This window comes from Triplophysa rosa, linkage group LG9, assembly GCF_024868665.1.
Source record: "Triplophysa rosa linkage group LG9, Trosa_1v2, whole genome shotgun sequence".
Classification (NCBI taxonomy): Eukaryota; Metazoa; Chordata; class Actinopteri; order Cypriniformes; family Nemacheilidae; genus Triplophysa; species Triplophysa rosa.
In genome coordinates, this window is record NC_079898.1 from 19,284,994 (window position 1) to 19,303,447 (window position 18,454).

Genomic DNA, 18,454 nt, shown 5'->3' on the forward strand with positions numbered 1-18,454 from the left:
TAGTACCAGTCTTTGACTTTGTGGGGACATTTTTTGGTCTTCATGAGGAAAACAGTTTATAAATAAATCTAAGGTAAGGTGAGGGTTAGGATACGATATACAGTTTGTACAGTATAAAAATCATTATGTTTATGTTACATTTAATTACATTGTAAAAATCTGATGGAGAGTAAATTATCTGCCTGTGGTGTTGATTTATATACACACATCTCATCTCACCAATAGCCTACATGCATAACAAATGAGAGCTGTTTATAAATTCATAATCATATTGCTTCTAAAACCAGCAACTTAGTTGTACTGCAGGCATGACAAATGTTCAGCTTATTCATTTTTATTTTGAACATCAGCACTGCCTCAATTTGTCTGTCTCTGAAACAAACTCTAAGTGTGCGTGTGTGTGTTAGCGGGAAGCTATTGGGCCCCTGCTTCTTCAGGTCTTGTTGCCATGGCGTTGTGACTCATGGTGCAGGATGATTATTTCATAGCTGCTAGCCAAGAGAACAAAACACACTCCCAGAATACTCACTCACTCACTCACTCACTCACTCACTCACTCACTCACTCACTCACTCACTCACTCACTCACTCACTCACTCACTCACTCACTCACTCACTCACTCACTCACTCACTCACTCACTCACTCACTCACTCACTCACTCACTCACTCACTCACTCACTCACACACATACACATGGACTTACCCACTTACATATTAGTGGAAACACTTCAGGCAGCCTGACAGAGCAGCAGAAGATGCTGAGTATGAATGGGTGCGTATAAATGTTCAGTACTAAAATAAATTTGACCTTTGTCACAATACCTATTTTTTTTTAAGATAAAATGTCACGATAGATACTGTAGGTCGGATGCATGCTTGCACTGTACATAAATACTGTACATTCATACATAAAAAGTACAGTGCTCATCTATGTCCTTGAAGGATTACATTTTACCTGCCAACGAGAAAGACATACACACGCACATGCACATGCGCATGCACACACCTGGTCTAGATTGTATGATGCCCAGATGGTGGCTGGCAGAGATGTGGTAGAAATGCCAAACCCCAGGTGGCATATTACACACACGCACGCACGCACGCACACACACACACACACACACTCCAGTTATTTGGTGCATGTTTTATAATTATGGTGGCAGAAAACTGTCACACACACAGTTTTTTGCGTACCTCACAAAAAGAGAGTTGGAGTGAGTTTTGTGTGTCTGCATGTGGGTTGTGTGTTAAGGAAGTTGTTTTACAGCATATAGGCAGTATGTACGGTGTGTTTGTGTGTGTGTGTGTGTGTGTGCGTGTGCGTGTGTGTGTGTGTGCGTGTGTGTGTGTGTGTGCGTGCCATTACTGGCGCACCGTCGTGCCTCAAGTCATTAAGACTGCAGATAAGCCATTTGAGTGTGTGTGAGAATGCACCTTCATTAGTACTATATGTAAATGAGATGGCTTGAGTCCAGTGGGGTCACAGAAACAGCTACACAAAATAAAGACTGAAGATGGCTCAAGTGTGTGCGTGTGCGTGCGTGTGTGTGTGTGCAGTGATGCGATTCAGTATTTGCCTATATACTATTGTGTATTTAAACACATCCGATAGAGTAAGAGGAATATGAATTAGTCATACTTAGCCACATTGCTTCCTTTTTATGAATCATTTTTCAAACCATTTTATTTTATGAATTTGTCTTTTTCATTGAAGCCTTCTTTTTTCTATGTGATTGTTTTTATGAACTATTTTAAATCGAGGGCCTCTTATTTCTTTAGAATATTTCTTTATTTAGATTTTTTTTAATTAAAAATGTCAAGGTTTTTATCTAGCATTGAATTGCCAATGTTCCGTTTAAGCTTACTAGTCTAAAACCTTGTATTACACATATTCAACACACACATTAATTTTTTAATTGTGTCTATCAGGGTCTGCACATGTAGTTTTCTTCCTCAATTCATTCCCTCATGCTCATCATTCCTTCTTTCTGTTTTCTGCATCTGTTATGTGTGTCTGTTTATTTTTATTTAGTTTTGGTCATGCATAAAAAGGGACATTATGTTTTTCCTTTAGGCCAGAGAGGAGGAGGGCGTTCCACACCACAGCTTGTCCAAAGACACGCCCAGACTTGTGCTCAAGACAAACAGCGATGTGCTTGTAAGATATAAACCCTTCAACATCCCAAAATTAGAGAATTACAAACAGCATATGCATATTGATTGAGTCTCATACTGTAAATATGATTAGATTAAAAATGGTGTGAAGTCTTAAGTCTTAATGCTAAAATCTGAAAAAGTGAATCTCACAAAACCAGAACACATCATCAAGAACACGACAGACTCATATTGAAGCCTATTTTAAATATATAATTTTTTGCATTCCATCTGACTTTGTAGATAAAACCCAAAATGTATACAACGTAAAGAAAAAAAAACATCACATGATGTAAATAAATTGTCACAGAATAAGAATATGTGAATAACTTATCTATAACTTACCATCTCAGATGGAACCTTGTAATTCCAAGGTGATGATTTGTTGAATTCGATTTATCCTGACTTTAAATAAAGCAAAATATAATTTCTTATATGACCCTTTTTTATGAGATTCACCTTTTCATGGTGCACTGTTATAAATATTATTTCTCTTCAGTTGATTAAGACTTAGCACTTGACACAAGATTTGTCAAATCACACCTGTATACTCTGTTAAATCTAAACAATGGTGATAAATTGTACAGTACCTATCTTGCATATGCTAACAGTTTGTTATGCCTTCTCACATTTAATTTTTTTGTTAAAACATTGTTTTTCTGCATTGAATGTTACCGTTTGCCACATGAATGGTCAAGTGGGGTGTGTGTGTAATGTGTATAAAATCAGCATATGGCTGGTTGAGAACAGACGCATTCCAGGTCAGAGGGTGTGCATGATGGGAAAAGAAGGGCATTAGCACAGAAACTTCCTCTCATACACTGAGTTGGCAGCCGTACTTTAGCAGGTAATTACAGTGAAATAGCATGAAGCTACTCACAGCATGGTCACGGACGCTGGCTTAACGGCCACGGCAGAAGTAAATGACAGTAATTACCTCTCAACCATGTTAGACAGAGAAAGAGAGAGAGAGCAAAATAGCAAAATAAGGGTGAGTGAAAGATTAATAGAAAGAGAGAAATGGTGGATTGAGAGAGAGAGAGAGAGAGAGAGAGAGAGAGAGAGAGAGAGAGAGAGAGAGAGAGAGAGAGAGAGAGAGAGAGAGAGAGAGAGAGAGAGAAGGAGAGAGAGAGAGAGAGAGAGAGAGAGAGAGAGAGAGAGAGAGAGAGAGAGAAACAGTCCATTAGGGTAATGTGCAGTAAAATTTCTCTTAGAGAGCCGTGACTCGTTAAGTGGGCTCCATCTGTCTCGCTTTTTAAACTCAGGAAATATGAAAATCATTTATAATTGAGAATATCCAGACACACCTTGAGCTGGTCTACGCATGTTAACCGGCATGGTCAGTGCTTCAATAGGACAAACATTGATTGATAAATGAGTACCTCCTTTCATCTGTTTCCTTCCGCATCGGTCTGTGGCACGAAACACAGCAGGTCTTTTCAAATTGAGCCAATTCAATGAATAAGATAAAGTTATGATTAATATTTTTTATTAATGTTTTAGTTAAAAAAAGATTTTAAATATTTTCATAGTAAATGTCTTTAAAACAACATAAATGTACTTTAGAAGCAAAAATGTGTAAAATAATAAGACTTCAGAGAAATGAAAGTTGTGTCTGAATTTACTATACTATTGCGTGACAGCGCTAGTTGTCTTTATTAATTCCTCATGATCCGGCTTCCTTCTCTCTCTCTCTCTCTCTCTCTCTCTCTGTGTGATGAATGTCCATCATTGGCAGTACTGGCATTTGATTAATGCCTTCATTATCATGTTTGGAACCCTGGCTATGGAAGTCGATTCGCCAGCCTTAGGAGAAATCTCTGTCTCTGTGGTCCACTCACCAGGCCTGAAGCAAATCCTATTCAAAGTCTCATTTAAAAGAGCTTCATTGGTAAAACATTCAAAGGTCTAAATTGCTAAAGCATTAGTATACAGTACACACACATACCCAGCAGGTATAGCAGTGTGTAGCTGGTAGATGATTTGTAAATTCTGGCATTAGGTTAAGAAATGTAGTTCTAACTCTTTTATGTCATTTAGTGCGTCTTATTCACTAACCACACCAATAGTATTCCTAACCAGTCGCTAAATGTGCTGATAAAAATCCTTAAATATTTTTAAGTAGCCTACTTGTCATTCCTTCCACATTAAACACCCCTCTTCTCTATGTTAATATTAGGTTTATTAAAGCTAGATTGCTTTGCCCGTGTACAGTCTCAGGAAAGTATGTCAGATCATAGTAGTCCTCTGTCTCCCTAGTACTCACAACTGACCTGGGCTGCAAGATAGAGGAACTGTGCCAAATTACAAATTGCGTTCAGTGCAATATTTCTGGGCGTTTTTGCATCTTTACCTGATTTGCATAATTCCTTTACTGAATAGGGTATTTAACCCAGGCAGCAAATAAGTAAATGATGCCATCAGCGGGTGCAATTCATTCTCAGTGAAGCACAGTCCTATAGCCAGATTGTCTGTTTGTCTTTATGACAAGCCAATATTTGCAAATCGCTTGCAAATGTTCTTCCACCAGACCTGGGGCAAAGATTTATTTCTCTGCACTCAACTTAGACCGATCATCTGTCTGGAGATTGACAGCCTTATCCCCTCCAAAATACTGAAATACTGTTTGTTTGCTTGGTAAGATAAAATTATCTAAACTAAACTATCTCTGCTAAAGTGACGGAGAAAGAATATGTTATGTTATGTTTAGTCATTTAAAAGTATTCTTATTTTGTAGGATAGGCATGTCTACAGTATATGAATCCTTCTATATTTGGCCTATCTATCCATAGATATAAATAACTAGATGCACATTCAAGCGCTCCAGGCACGCAGACGTATCCGCCATCTTGGAACGGTCCACTGACATCACTCACAGTTGACTAGAATGCCCCAACACTGCGCTGCGCAGCCATGGCTGTGAAAACCACGGGGATGTAAATTCCTGAAAAATGGGATAACCTTTCTTGTTGTCATGTGTTAGTGTAGAAGATATGATGTTTGAGTTTACACAACAATAATATGTTTTCATAATCATACACAGTCAGCTTGATTTTGAATGTTAACGGACCGGCTCGCACCATCCAATATGGCGGATGACCTACGTATGGTGGCCTATAGAAACAGATGCTAATGCGGCATCTAGTTATTTATATCTATGTATCTATCAATCTGTTACAGTAATTTACTTCATTCTTTAAGTTAGCAGAGAACACCATGTATTTAATTACCCAGAGTTCCCATTCCATTTTAGTTGTGTCTCACTCACATTCACACACAAAACAACACTTTTTTAGGTTTAAAGCCTCTTGTTCCTGTCTGTCGCATCCTGCTGCCACTGTCTTACTCCGTTAGTGTCACATGCAGTGCACACACACACGCACACACACACGCAACACACACACATACACACAAACACTCTCACACACTCAGAAACCACATGCATAATTGCAGCTTAAAGGAAAAACCTTTTAGTAGTGGCTGTCAGAGATTGACCCTGCAGCTTGCCTTGGGCAGCTGACTCCTGACATCTTGTAATGAGTGTGTGTGTGTGTGTGCGTGTGTGTGCGTGCGTGTGTGTGTGTGTGTGTGTGTGTGTGTGTGTGTGTGTGTGTGTGTGTGTGTGCGTGTGTGCATGTGTGTATGTGTGGGAAGGGTAAACCCTACGGTATGGGGACAAAATGTCCCCACAAAGATGGCAATATCCAAAACCCTTGTCCTTGTGGGGACATTTTTTGGTCCCCATGAGGAAACAAGCTTATAAATCATACAGAATTAACTTTTTTGAAAATCTAAAAGAGCAGACAGTTGTGTGTGATTGTTAGGGTTAGGGGGTGGGTTAGGGGTAGGGAATATGATATACAGTTTGTAGAGTATAAAAACCATTGCGTCTATGGAATGTCCCCATAAAACATGGAAACATGGAGAGAGAGAGAGAGAGAGAGAAAGTTCATGTGTTTAAAAGAGTGTTAGGTAAAGTTAAAGAGGCAGGAAATACAAGGAAAGAAATATTTTTTTATTTATTCCAAATTTGCTGAAGAAGAATTAAATTATTTTAAAGGGGTGATATGACAGGGCTAAAACGAATAGTATTGTTTGCTTTATATGTAATGCAATGTGTATCACGATTTAAGACTATTTTCCACATACCGTGCATGTTTGTATCTCCTTGTTGCCCCGCCTCTCTGAAACTTTTTTACAAAGCTCATTGCTTGAAAAGCGAGGTGTGCTATGATTGGCCAGTTAACCAGTGCGTAGCGATTGGTCGAATACTGCAAGCATGTGACGTAATTGTAACGCCTCTTACCATATTTGGAACATCAGGTTCCAGAGCAATTGTACTGACAGGTACGCCCACCTTACTTGCGTATATATTTTGGTGGTCTTAGTCAAATCATACCACAAACTGATGTAGATTTGCAGGGGGGTGGTTACGAGGCATTTCAGGCAGGTCTGGGTGAGCATTCGCTTTTAGATAGAACGCATCTTTTGTTCCGACACTGTAATTTTTGCAATTTTACGTGTCTAATACATGCACAGGCAACTTATAACATACCAAAGACACAGAAAAACATATGACCTCATATGACCCCTTTAATAAAACACCCACATAGCAAAAATAGTGGTCCTAAACAATTTACACTGCAACATTTTGTTTGTTAAGAATGAATTAGCTGCAACACATCAAACCAAATGGCGTCTGCAAACAAATGATGCTAAATCTTTTATCACAACTTTTATTTAATTTTAAATGCCATAATTAATGTAGTGTTTGTAAAATAACCAAAGGTCTAGTTAATCACATTCCACATTTGACAACAAGAGTGTTTAAATACTTTTGCCTTAATATATACAGTATACGGTTTTATTATTTAAAAAACTTATTTTTAAATTGACTTGTTTGAAGAATTTGCTTATGCTATATGCATCAACAAAAAATGTATTTAAATAAATGCCACTTGGTTTAATATTTTGTTGAATCATACATACATACGTATTTGTATAGGTTTGGTCTTAATTTTCCAAATATGTTTTGGAGCTACTTATTTTATAATTTTGAGATTTAGAGATATTTTATAATTTAATAAATTATATCACTAATGACATTATTTGCCATGCCACCCTTTTATTTTTTTTACCTTAAAAACATTAGTATATAAAACACACAGACATACACCCACACATACATAGATATATTAGTATATGTCCAAAATATACCTTTTTAGTCCTACATCTGCATATTATAGAATTTAAATCCTAATATGCTTTGGCAGTTTAGTAATTACTTTGTTTACCATCCTGTCCAATAAGCTTTGCTGACTCAAACAGATTAGAGTAGTGTTCGTGTGTGTGTGTGTGTGTGTGTGTGAGAGAGAGAGAGAGAGAGAGAGAGAGAGAGAGAGAGAGAGAGAGAGATAGAGAGAGACAGAGACAGAGACAGAGAAAGAGAAAGAGAAAGAGAAAGAGAAAGAGAGCGATAGAATAATGATGATGCAGAAGAATTGACACCTGCAGTGGTGTAAAACAGAGGATCTGTGTTTAGCTGTGAAAGCTTAAAATTTGAGTTAATTTAATATTTCATGACATAAACCACATTTCTCTTCACACTTTGAGTCCTTGTGTTTAATGCCACATTCACTGTGTAACCTTTCAACTGATCTGACATTTTACTAAACACACCGACACACTTTTAAAATGCAGAAGTACAGGCATACTCTTCCAGTTATGTTGTAGTCTATTATGGATGTTTAAATTATTCTTTAAGATGGATAATGTATCTGAATGTGTTGATTATGTTGTTCATGTGTGCACGTTGCGGTTGTTCATGTTACAGGTCTGTGATTGGTGCAAACACATCCGCCACACTAAGGAATACCTGGATTTTGGCGCAGGCGAAAGGCGTCTCCAGTTTTGCAGTGCAAAGTGTCTGAACCAATATAAGATGGACATATTCTATAAAGAGACTCAGGCTGCGCTGCCAGGGGGATTGTGTAACCCGTCTCTCCCTGCGGGAGATACAAAATCAGAGAGTGGAGCAGGTGTACAGCTCCTGACACCTGAGTCCTGGAGCTCACCTCTGAATGAGCTACGCGGTCGCAAGGCACCGTCACCAGCGGGCGCCACCCCTGTAGCTGGACCCTCTGGATCTGGGTCTGGGTCACCGTCCGAAACTGGAACTGTGTGTTCATCCTCGTCTTCGTCATCATCTTCATCCTCGTCTATGAAAATCCCCACACCACGGCCACATGAGAGCCCCATGTTACCGCACTATCCCCCACCGCCTATATCTGGCTTCCACCCGGCTCTGGGTGTGCCGCCCGGCAACCCGCCGATGGTCATGACTCCCCGTGGTCCGGTTCCTCTTCCTATCTTTATGGAGCATCAGATGATGCAGCAAATTCGCCCTCCATTCTTACGCCCCCCAGGCCTCAACAGCCCTCATTCCAATCCCATGATTCCCGGAATCGGACCACCACCCCCTACTCGGACTTTGGGTCCTCCGTCAAGCCCCATGCACCGCCCACTGCACTCTCCCCAGGTTCACCCATCATCCACTCCAACCCTTTCTGGAAACCCTCCAGGTATGATGTATCCTCAACCCGGCACCCACATGCCAGCATTGCCTTTCCCAGTTAACATGATGTCAGCTGGACCCATTCCTCTACCGCCCATTATGAATTTTGGCATGCCTTCTCTTGCCCCTTTAGTGCCACCACCAACATTATTAGTGCCCTATCCAGTTATTGTGCCATTACCAGTGCCCATACCCATACCAGTGCCCATACCATTCAGTCCGCAGGCATCAGGTGATCGACCAGGAAATGATTTAACGCTTCCGAACGCTGCAGGCGAGCGCAGTAATTCAAAGGCACCACCCTCGTTTTCTCCCAGCTCCTCTAGAGGGGACAGGAGGGACTTTCACCAAGCCCCGCCCACCTCAGATACACTCTCACCAGACTTTTCTAAACAGACAGAGCAGAGTAGGACAAACATGGTGGATGTGATGGTTAAAACGGAAAACAATGGGAACGTAAGCTCTGGACACTTCCACAAAGACACACCAGCAGATGGAGTCATTGATCTAACAACCAATCGGCGCTCACGGCAACAGCTAGTCATTCAGAGGGCTGTAACCTGTATGCAGGTAAAGGCAGAGCCTGGGATGAGCCCACCACCTCTACAGTTGGCTGAAGCTGAGGTGGATGGGATAGCCAGTACTAGCACAAGCGAAACAGAGGATAATCATATAGACAGTAATGCTAAAAGCCCATTGGCTAGCGTGACATTGCCATGTTCTGACCCCTCCTACTGCAATGGCACTCCGCCTCTTTCTCAGCCAATCACATGCAGCACTAAAATTGTTCCTAGCGACATCTCCACAGCAAAAACTGAGCCTGGCTCTGCTACACCCTGCAACGTGATTGTCAATGGGAGCAGTAATGTGCCATCTGCAGAAGGTTCAATCAGGACTCCACCGTTAGATCATCGACCTCTGGTGGAGCCCTGCCGCAGGACCGCCGCTATGTGTGACGAACCCGCTGCGACAGATCTAGAAGGAGAGGACCTAAAAGAAAACAGCTGCCTGGCCACAGAAAAAGACTCAGCAGGTAAGAGGAGTTTAAATGACCAGTCCGCTATTACAACAGGGACAGGAGAGGACAAACCACAGAGCACTGAAGATGTTCCATCTGGTGAGGACCATGCCTACGCTCTGCCCCTAATGCCCAAACCCGGCTGTGTCATTCAGCCCGTGCCCAGACCTGCTGACAAAACCACTGCCATCCTGCCATGTGGCTTGACAGCTCCATTAACAGGAACAGTGGCTATGGAAATGGAGCCTCCGCTGAAGAGAAGGTGTCTGCGTATCCGCAATCAGAACAAGTGAAACAGAGAACGGACAGGTGAGAATGAACTACTTTTTATCTTTAGTCATTAGGATTTTAAAGTTTTAAGGTTTATTATTTCAGTTTACTGTTCAAAAGTTTAGGGTCACTTGAGTGACATTTTTCTATTGATTTTACAAACCTTCTGATCTGAAGGTGTTTGCACCTAAAAAAAAATGTCATCATTGTTTCATCATGTTGTTCAAAACATTCTTAATCTGGGGAACACAAACAAAGAAATTTTGAGAAATGGCACCCAATATTGTTTGGTTACCAACATTCTTCAAAATATCTTTTGTGTTCTGCAGAAGAAAGAAAGAAATTAGAATTATGGGTAAAAGAGTAAAAGAATGTTCATTTTGGGGTGAACTATCCCTTTAAAAGTATTTCATTAGTTTTCGAGACAAGAAAAAATAACAAAAAAACTTTTTTCATTACAAAACCAATTTTTTTTTAATACAGCAACCGCATAGTTACATTTCTGTTATTTCATAGTTTTGATGAATGTATGTTTTATTATTATTCTAAACTGTGAAACAAATATTAAGAATTACCCTCAATGTTTTAAAGTGAACAATATTAATAAATATACTAACTAAATTTACATTATTTACATTATTAAAACAAGCTGACAAAACAACCAAACTGCAATGCAAACAAAAACAAGAGACACTTTTCAAAGTTACAATAACTCAATGTTTATGTGTTTATTTGCAGTATTAATACACTGATATTTCTCATATTATTCTCTGAATCGACTTCATAAGCCATTTAAACTGAAAAAAACTTCCCTTCTCCTCCCACAGATGTTAACATCTCACCAAAGGGATAAAGAGGATTGGACTGCAGCAGAGACCATCAGCTGTCCACAAACTCACAATCCTGTCAATCAAAACGTCAACCCTGTTTCTCTACTCTTCTAACCCCCCACCATACACACACACACGCACACACACACACACACACGCACACACATTGTTACAATATGCAGACATATCATCCAGATTGGACAGCAATCTGTTTTATCTTCACCCCTTTTGGCTAAACAGAGGATGACACAAAGTGTCAATCTGAAAACCAGACTGGCTTTGATGTTTGACCTTCAGTTGCAATGTCTTGAGGCACGAAATGATTCCCATCCACTTCACAATCTCCATCCATGACTAGCTGAACCCCCCCCCCCTACTGGGTGACAGCAGTATTACAATGCTGAAGACTACAGTGCATACAGTACATGGATTTCCAAGAGTTGCCATTGGTCCACATGGCCTGCATCTCTTGTGGTTTATAGTAATACGAGTGTTCAGTCAGAGAGGCTTAACACGGACCAGAGCAGCACACAAGATGCATAATGAATGCAAGAAACATCCTGAACTCTCTCTCCGCTCAAATCTTTCCCTCTCAATCTCCTTTCCTTCACTATGTGTATCTCCAACACCAGCAAAACACTGTTCTTTTATTCTGCCTCTTCTTTTCCAGTCTGAGGGAGAAGTGTTCAGCAACCGGACACCAAATAAGACAGAGAGACAAAGACACACCCTGGAGGGAGGAAAATAATCACAAAACAGAAATGGGATAAACATTCATTTTATGTTCAGAATGAAACAGTAAAATGATCCTCTGTTGGAGCAGGATGGACAGATGACAGAAAAATTGAAGAAACGTGGATTGTTTGCTGGTTTATCTGCGTATACTTGTGCAATGACAAATTCACTGATTTGATTGAGGATAACAGGGTACAGACCTCATCAAGCATTATAGCCAACTGGTAAAATGGCTGCTAGCCTTGCGGCCATCGGCTTGGAGACTGTTCCACCCACATGGCAAAAACAGCGAGCCGATTCCTATAGATACACGTCACATAGCTCAATGAATAGTTGGTCTAACACTGCTGGTGGGTTGTGTACTGTACACATTGTTCTTATGGATCCGATTTCTAAAAGGAAACCATCGTCCATGGGGACACTCGGGTTTGGTTTCTCATCGTTTATATCAGAATCCATCTTACCACGGTGCTCTAGCTAAAGGTTTGAATGAGAACAATCTCTCCTGGGTTTTCTATCGGTGTACAGTCAAAACCAGTTGAGCGTTTTGGTCAGCAGTGAGGTGGTGTCAAAGGTGCATTCACGAGGTTTGTTTTTGTTTTTTATGCTTTTTTTGCCAAATCCTAATCAGTGCTACATTACATTCATCACATCCTGCTATGGCATCAGAAAGCGGTTTCATTCACATTTACAAGGTGACTCAGTATAGAGTTCACACACAGGATGCCAAGAACATTTTACTGAAAGGTAGAGGCCGGTTTGGTTAGGTGGTCGAAGAGCCAAAATGATATTTGTTACAAAGAGTACTGTAGGAGCTGAATGCATGGTTAGCAACTGTATGCATCTGTTTTTTGTTTGACAGGAGCTTGAGTTTTTTTTTAATTAAGTTTTAATTTGTATGTTAAAAAGAGAGAGTCACATTTCTTTACTAACTTCGGCCAAATTCAGTTTGACAAACAAGCAAATTTACTTAAATTATTTTGAAAGAATAATGTGGTGTCAACATTTTGTCTGACAAAATGTAAAAAAATCACAGAAAGAAAATTCAGGCATACATGAAAAGAGGAAGTTAAACTAAAAGTAAAACTTCCTGTAAGCATTTTTTAAAAGTTACATTTGTTTTGTTTCTCAACTCACCATCTGCCAGTATTGACCCAAATCTCCCTACAGTACTTTGACATTCAAACTTTTCCATCTTTTCCCCATTGCCCTCTGCTCCTGAATGATGTATAAAGAGCTGTGGATTCCTGCCCTATTCCTCTACTTTTCCTGCAGGATTTGGTTTCACAGTGGTATATTTTTTAAGAGCAGGCTCAGAGGTCTAATGAGTAAGGACTGGATTTCTCTCTTGGGTTCCTATGTGGCTAGGTCTCATTCCAGTGTCAGATTTATACACACACATTCCTGTGTCAGATTTATTTTGTCAGTGCTGAAATGGTTGGCCTCTGTCTGGATAGAAGTGTAGAGTATGGATTGATAAAAGGGCAAAGATGCACAAACTGTATGGGAGAAATAGTGGAACAGAGTTGAGATCTCAGATTCATGACACCGTGTGTGCAGTGCTATCAATCGAATCAAATGTTGATTTTAATTGGTTAAACATTTACATTAATGCATCTAAAGTGAATGCATTCAGGCTATACATTTTTTGTGCTCCCTGGAAATCAAACCCACGACATTTGCGCTACTTAACACAATGCTGCACCGATTGAGCTACAGTGTTGAAGACTGAAAAACAGCATTGTGTGTCTCATGTTGACTCAGATGTCCTCCCTCTTTATTTCTACAACATTCACTATCCTCCCGTTTCATAATTAGCATTTTCTCCTATGTTATCTTGTTTTTCTTTTTTAAATTACAATTAAGTTATTGCTAAATATAACATCATATGAGTATGTTTTCTGAACTCTCCTAGCCTTGGCTCTGCTTGGCAACCACATCCGTTACCATGACTACTTAAGTCATTGCTAAGGAAACATTTGATGCATTCATGTGATGATGAATTTAGAATCCTGTTTTAAGATGGATTATGTCATTAGGACTTAACACTCGTGCACACGCACACACACACACAGTTTAAATTCATCAAAGCTAAAGTTTTAATGTATTCATAGCACTTATCCTAGGGAAAACTAGCCATCTGTTTACCAACACATAAGAGAAAATTATTTATTTAAACAAACTGTCCTCCTGAATAAACATTAGCGCATACCACTATAACCCCCAAAAACTCACACCAAAGATTCAGACATGAAATATGATTTTTTTCACTCATTCGTGTGTGTGTGACCTTGCTGTTGTAACTAGAGCAGCACAGACTGGGCTGGGACAGATATAGCTCTGAAACTCAACACTGTTGTAGTGTCTGCGGTCCCACACAGACAAGACAATGACACCAGCAGAAAAATGTGTGTTTGAGTGTGTGTAGGCCACAGCAGATGATTCTGTCCTTGACAACAACAGAGACTGTGTGTGTACGTTGTGAGATCATTGCACTTATGGTAAACACTGTAAAAGTACATCTATCCCAAACAGAGAGTTGTGCACACTCACAGTATACATCTGATCCAATTCCCGCACAAGATTTCATTGCCATTATACAGTAGCATGTATTAGAAATTGAATTAAACCATTTTTGATTCTGCATTACTTAGTAGCGGTCCTGAGTGTTAAGCACCCAGTGTGTCCATTAGGGGGCAATGAAGTCTGTGAACGAAGCTGTAAAGCTGAATTTAGATTTAAAACAGTTCAAACAATCTGAAATAACCTTAGAAGAGAGTTGGCTAAAGTGCAATACTGTAATCCAAGAGCGTTTCAAAGGATATACTATAGAGGCGCCTGTTATAGTGGCCAAACCGTCTTTCAGCCCCAAAGCCGGGTATAGAAGTAGCATTTGTTTTTTTATCCACCAAAATTGGTCTAAAATGTTGGAGAGCTTCTGTTTAATCAGAGAGGGGAACTTGAGTACTGCTTTGGCAAAGGATTGGTGGCCACACACACACAAAAACATATACACAAACTCCAAAATACCAGCAAAACCACCAGTCCCATCCTTCACCATGCACTGTTACATGAACGAAAGTAAAACAGTATAATCAAAGCAAAGCACTCCCACCTCACTTCTACTGCAATGCTGTAAAATCAAGTAAAGGTCACAATGATCACAATGATCAAAGCATGAATCAAAAGGGTAATATCACAATATTCCTGTAGCCATGAAAGAGGCATTGTCGATCGGTGAGCTTATAAACAGAACGGCTTTGTCAACAGCCAGAATTATGCAACAACAAATTCCTATTTCTGCACTCTGTGTGAGAGGCACTATGTCTGTGTACATCAAAAACAAAAAAAGAAGCAAGCTGCAGTTTTTAAGGATCAAATGTTAAAACCTTTTTTCGAGGTCGAGATCTGAGCTGCCTTAATTCTTTCTGTGCTCTGTAAGTAACACCTGCTTGTTTCAATCCCACTTTGTAAAAACACACAAATAACAAAACCAACTTTGTTATCTGGCTAGTATGGATGTATAGATGCTTTGTCTGTATGAATCAGAGATTTTGCTAAATTTGCTCACCATCCCTTGACCCCAAACCCTTGTACATTTACCCTTGTTGTTGTTTCGCAATCTTTTTTGTGTACTTGCAGAACATTTTATAGTATTATTTATTACTGGCAAGCCTTTGCATTTGCAAATAATAATAAAAAATACATGAAAGATGGTTCTTTGAACAGGGTAGCAAGAGGCAGCCAAGCTGCCCAATGAAAAGTCTGTGTTTGTTTGTTTTTGTTTGTTTATTTGTTTTCTAAATTAAGGATGGAAACAGCAAGAGCAAAAGAAAAAAGATAAACTTGTCTTTTGATTATGAAGTTGTTATAAAACTTGTTGCTTTCAAATGTATAATTTTTGTGCTGTAACAGTATTTGTTTAATCCAGTGAATTGCTTATTAAAACAAATAAATAGAGGCACACTCCAATTCTCAAAGTCTTGATTTTTTAACATGAACATGAATGCAATGATGAGCTAATAAATCATGTGTTTTGATGATCTGTTGGCGTAGTTCAAATAAATATTAAAAGAACTCGATAAGTAAAAGACACTTAACATACCGCTGTAGATTGAGTGCTACGGGTCCTGCGGAGGGTCAAATCTCGCATCGCCGCTGTGTGCGGAAGTGCTGCTGCCGCTGATGCTTCCCAGACGCTAACAGCTGGAGACTTTCGGACCGTGGATCATACTAAGGTAATAAAGTACCAAGAGTTTAAGGTCAAGCTCTTCCAAAGATGGACGGCAATCTGGCGCTGCATTTCGCCAACTTCAGCACCCTGTTCGTGTGTATGGTGCTGAAATTCCCGCAGATATTCGTGCTGATGCGGGCCAAAGCGACCACTGGGGTCAGTTTGAACAGTCTGCTGCTGGAGCTGATCGGGTAAGAACTTTGTAACTGTGACAATATGCGCATCATTAACCTACATCATCTATAACAAACTAACTTTACCATCCACACCACAAGTAAGCAGCGGGACCCCGCACGTGTACACATGCGTGTTTTTGAACTTTGATCATTTAAAACAACAGTGTTCATTTTAATTTAATTAACAAAAGCAAGTAACAATATCGGAATCGGCCAACAGTTATTTGTTAATAACTATCAATTTAATACATTTGAATTGAATCCGTCATTTAATACACACATTTTCACTGTGTATTTATTCACATAAAATGCACAAAAGCATACATATCTGGCACGTTTCATGTGGAATGTCTTGTTTCTCTTCTTTTGTGTGTGTATATGTGTGTGTTTAGGTTTATTGTGTTCATGTCCTACCAGATGTACTATGACTATCCACCTGTCACATACCTGGAGTATCCAATCCTTGTAGCACAAGGTGTGTACTGATCTTCGGATGTTTTGAGGCGTCAACAGAAAGTTATTTTCACTTTTGAGGCGTTGATTTTGTGAGTTAACCTCTGTGTGTGTTTACAGATGTTGTTGTACTGCTTTTGATTCTACATTACAACAGGAACCTGAAGCACATCCTTATATACGCCGCAGTGTATCCTTCTAGTTCATGAAGCTCAACTGGCAGAGACACTAACATGAGTTTGATCATGATTTTGTTTCTCAGGGAACAATTAATAATATTTATACACATTGCTTTGGATAAAGTATTTTGCTATGTGTATAAATGTAGACATGTACAGCCGGGCAGTTGCTATGCAATTTTTATTCCCATTACCCAACAATACTTGAGAAAAGTGTAGATGGAAAAAAAAAGAAAATATTTTCATTTCATCCTTAACTTCAATAATAAGGTTTATTGGTGGATGGCAACTGCTTACAGTTCAGAAGTGGGTGATTGATCTGGCTATGGTGAGAACACTCCAATAGTGCCTTAGTATAACCCCCCCAAAAAAGACAATTGTTTTGTCATGATTTGTTCAGTTGAAAAGTGGCACAAAAATAGTTTTTGCTGTCTTTCAGAGTCTCTGCACATTTATTAGTGCAGGCAGTAAACTGGCACAACTCCAGTGTTTATGGAGGTCTAAGGACTCCAGGCAGGTCAGCTCTCTCACATGGGGCCTGGCCACGTATACATGCCTGGGTAAGTGACACCGCCACGTGAATGAACAACTGCTTACACATTTACATGCACAGTACATGCATTCACATACAGGCAAGGCACTCTTGTCATATGTAAAGAACACTATAGCATGTAATGCATCACAACAAAAAGCTTTTCCATTTTTAACAAAAACAACATCTGCAGTTAATGTTGGTATTGGGCGTTTTCTGTCTTTTTCAGCGAGGATCTTTACTACCACGATCACCACAGGAGACACACAAGGTCAGTAAGAGCCTCCTGATTGGATGTTGATAGTTTGGTTTTGATGTTTATTGGTTAACTCTTGCACCTGTCTTTTTGCAGTCCTCATTCGGTTTGTCGTTATGAGCATGTTGAACATGTGGGTAACAGTCACAGTGATCTATTACAAACCCCGTGCTGTGAAACAGGATTAAGACATGTCAATACCGTTACACGCTCACTTACTGTTATGCTGTGTTCCCCCATCCTGTGCACGGATAGAGGTTTTAAGAACACGTACCTCAGACTGAATTGGATTTGGCTCAAATGCTATTTGTATATCGCATTTTCTGTATTGATGTGTAACAGGATGTGATTTTTGGTAAATGTGTGCTATAGAATTACAAACCTTTTCACCATGATGCTCTTATACTCAGGGTTTTTCTTGTCATATTGCTTTAAGTATGGTTTAGTGCAAGTAAATTAATCAGGCCACACCGTCGCAATTAACTTTAATGATTAAAAAACGGCCTATTAAAAACCTTTCTTATCAGACATTCCTATGCATAAGGGGGACAGTGCAGCAATAATGTTTTAGTTCAATTTGTCTCAAAAACTTGGATGCAAACACAGTGTTATATTAACATTCCTACCCTGAATCTAGACTTGTTCACACTTCCTAAACATTCCAATGATGTTTCTCCCCAGTATTTACTGTTGTTTAAAAGTTTTTGTATACAGAGTATTTGTGAACAATTTGTATTCTGTTGCTGTGTATGTGTGCAGTTATACCGCATCAATTTAAGAGCACTGTAGAAACTGTAAATTGTATTTTCCAATCAGTAAATACTTTGTAGTCTTTCGACTAGTAAATTCACAATAAGAACTTGTATGATTGATATGAAGTAGATTATAAACTAGTTCACATGGGGATATGTTTACTGTTATGTTTTATTGACTTAAAACTTTTGTATTGAGCAATATCTGTGTTGTAAATTAAGAACTGATATAATGAATAGTGTCTTTGAACTGGATACTTCAAATATTACTGCAGTTGATTTTAATTAT

At 39.4% G+C, this 18,454-nt stretch overlaps 2 protein-coding genes across 7 annotated transcripts in view; both read left to right on the top strand.

Moving 5' to 3' along the window:
- sobpa (sine oculis binding protein homolog (Drosophila) a) overlaps positions 1-15,572 on the top strand; it is a 31,521-nt gene extending 15,949 nt beyond the window's left edge. For 4 of the 6 annotated variants that reach the window (XM_057341301.1, XM_057341302.1, XM_057341304.1 and 1 more), the window contains 3 exons: positions 2,077-2,160; positions 7,990-10,057; positions 10,846-15,572. In XM_057341301.1, the coding sequence (XP_057197284.1) occupies positions 2,077-2,160; positions 7,990-10,041 (2,136 nt within the window). In that variant the 3' untranslated portion in view covers positions 10,042-10,057; positions 10,846-15,572. The remainder of the gene's footprint in view (positions 1-2,076; positions 2,161-7,989; positions 10,058-10,845) is intronic. The other 2 variants (XM_057341305.1, XM_057341306.1) reach the window with 1 other exon arrangement.
- A 115-nt stretch (positions 15,573-15,687) lies between these two features.
- On the top strand, positions 15,688-18,379 carry slc66a3 (solute carrier family 66 member 3). The gene is made up of 7 exons (XM_057341307.1): positions 15,688-16,008; positions 16,386-16,468; positions 16,567-16,636; positions 16,896-16,953; positions 17,065-17,185; positions 17,387-17,428; positions 17,510-18,379. The coding sequence occupies exons 1-7, from the start codon at positions 15,863-15,865 to the stop codon at positions 17,599-17,601; spliced, it is 612 nt and encodes a 203-aa protein (XP_057197290.1). The 5' UTR covers positions 15,688-15,862; the 3' UTR covers positions 17,602-18,379.
- Positions 18,380-18,454: the final 75 nt, after the last annotated feature.

Excerpts from the sequence above, each read along its gene's own strand:
- slc66a3 (XM_057341307.1), top strand. The coding sequence starts at position 15,863 with ATGGACGGCAATCTGGCGCTGCATTTCGCCAACTTCAGCACCCTGTTC. Across the intron at positions 16,009-16,385 it reads CTGCTGCTGGAGCTGATCGG|GTTTATTGTGTTCATGTCCT; the intron begins GTAAGAACTTTG and ends GTGTGTGTTTAG. Across the intron at positions 17,429-17,509 it reads CACCACAGGAGACACACAAG|TCCTCATTCGGTTTGTCGTT; the intron begins GTCAGTAAGAGC and ends GTCTTTTTGCAG.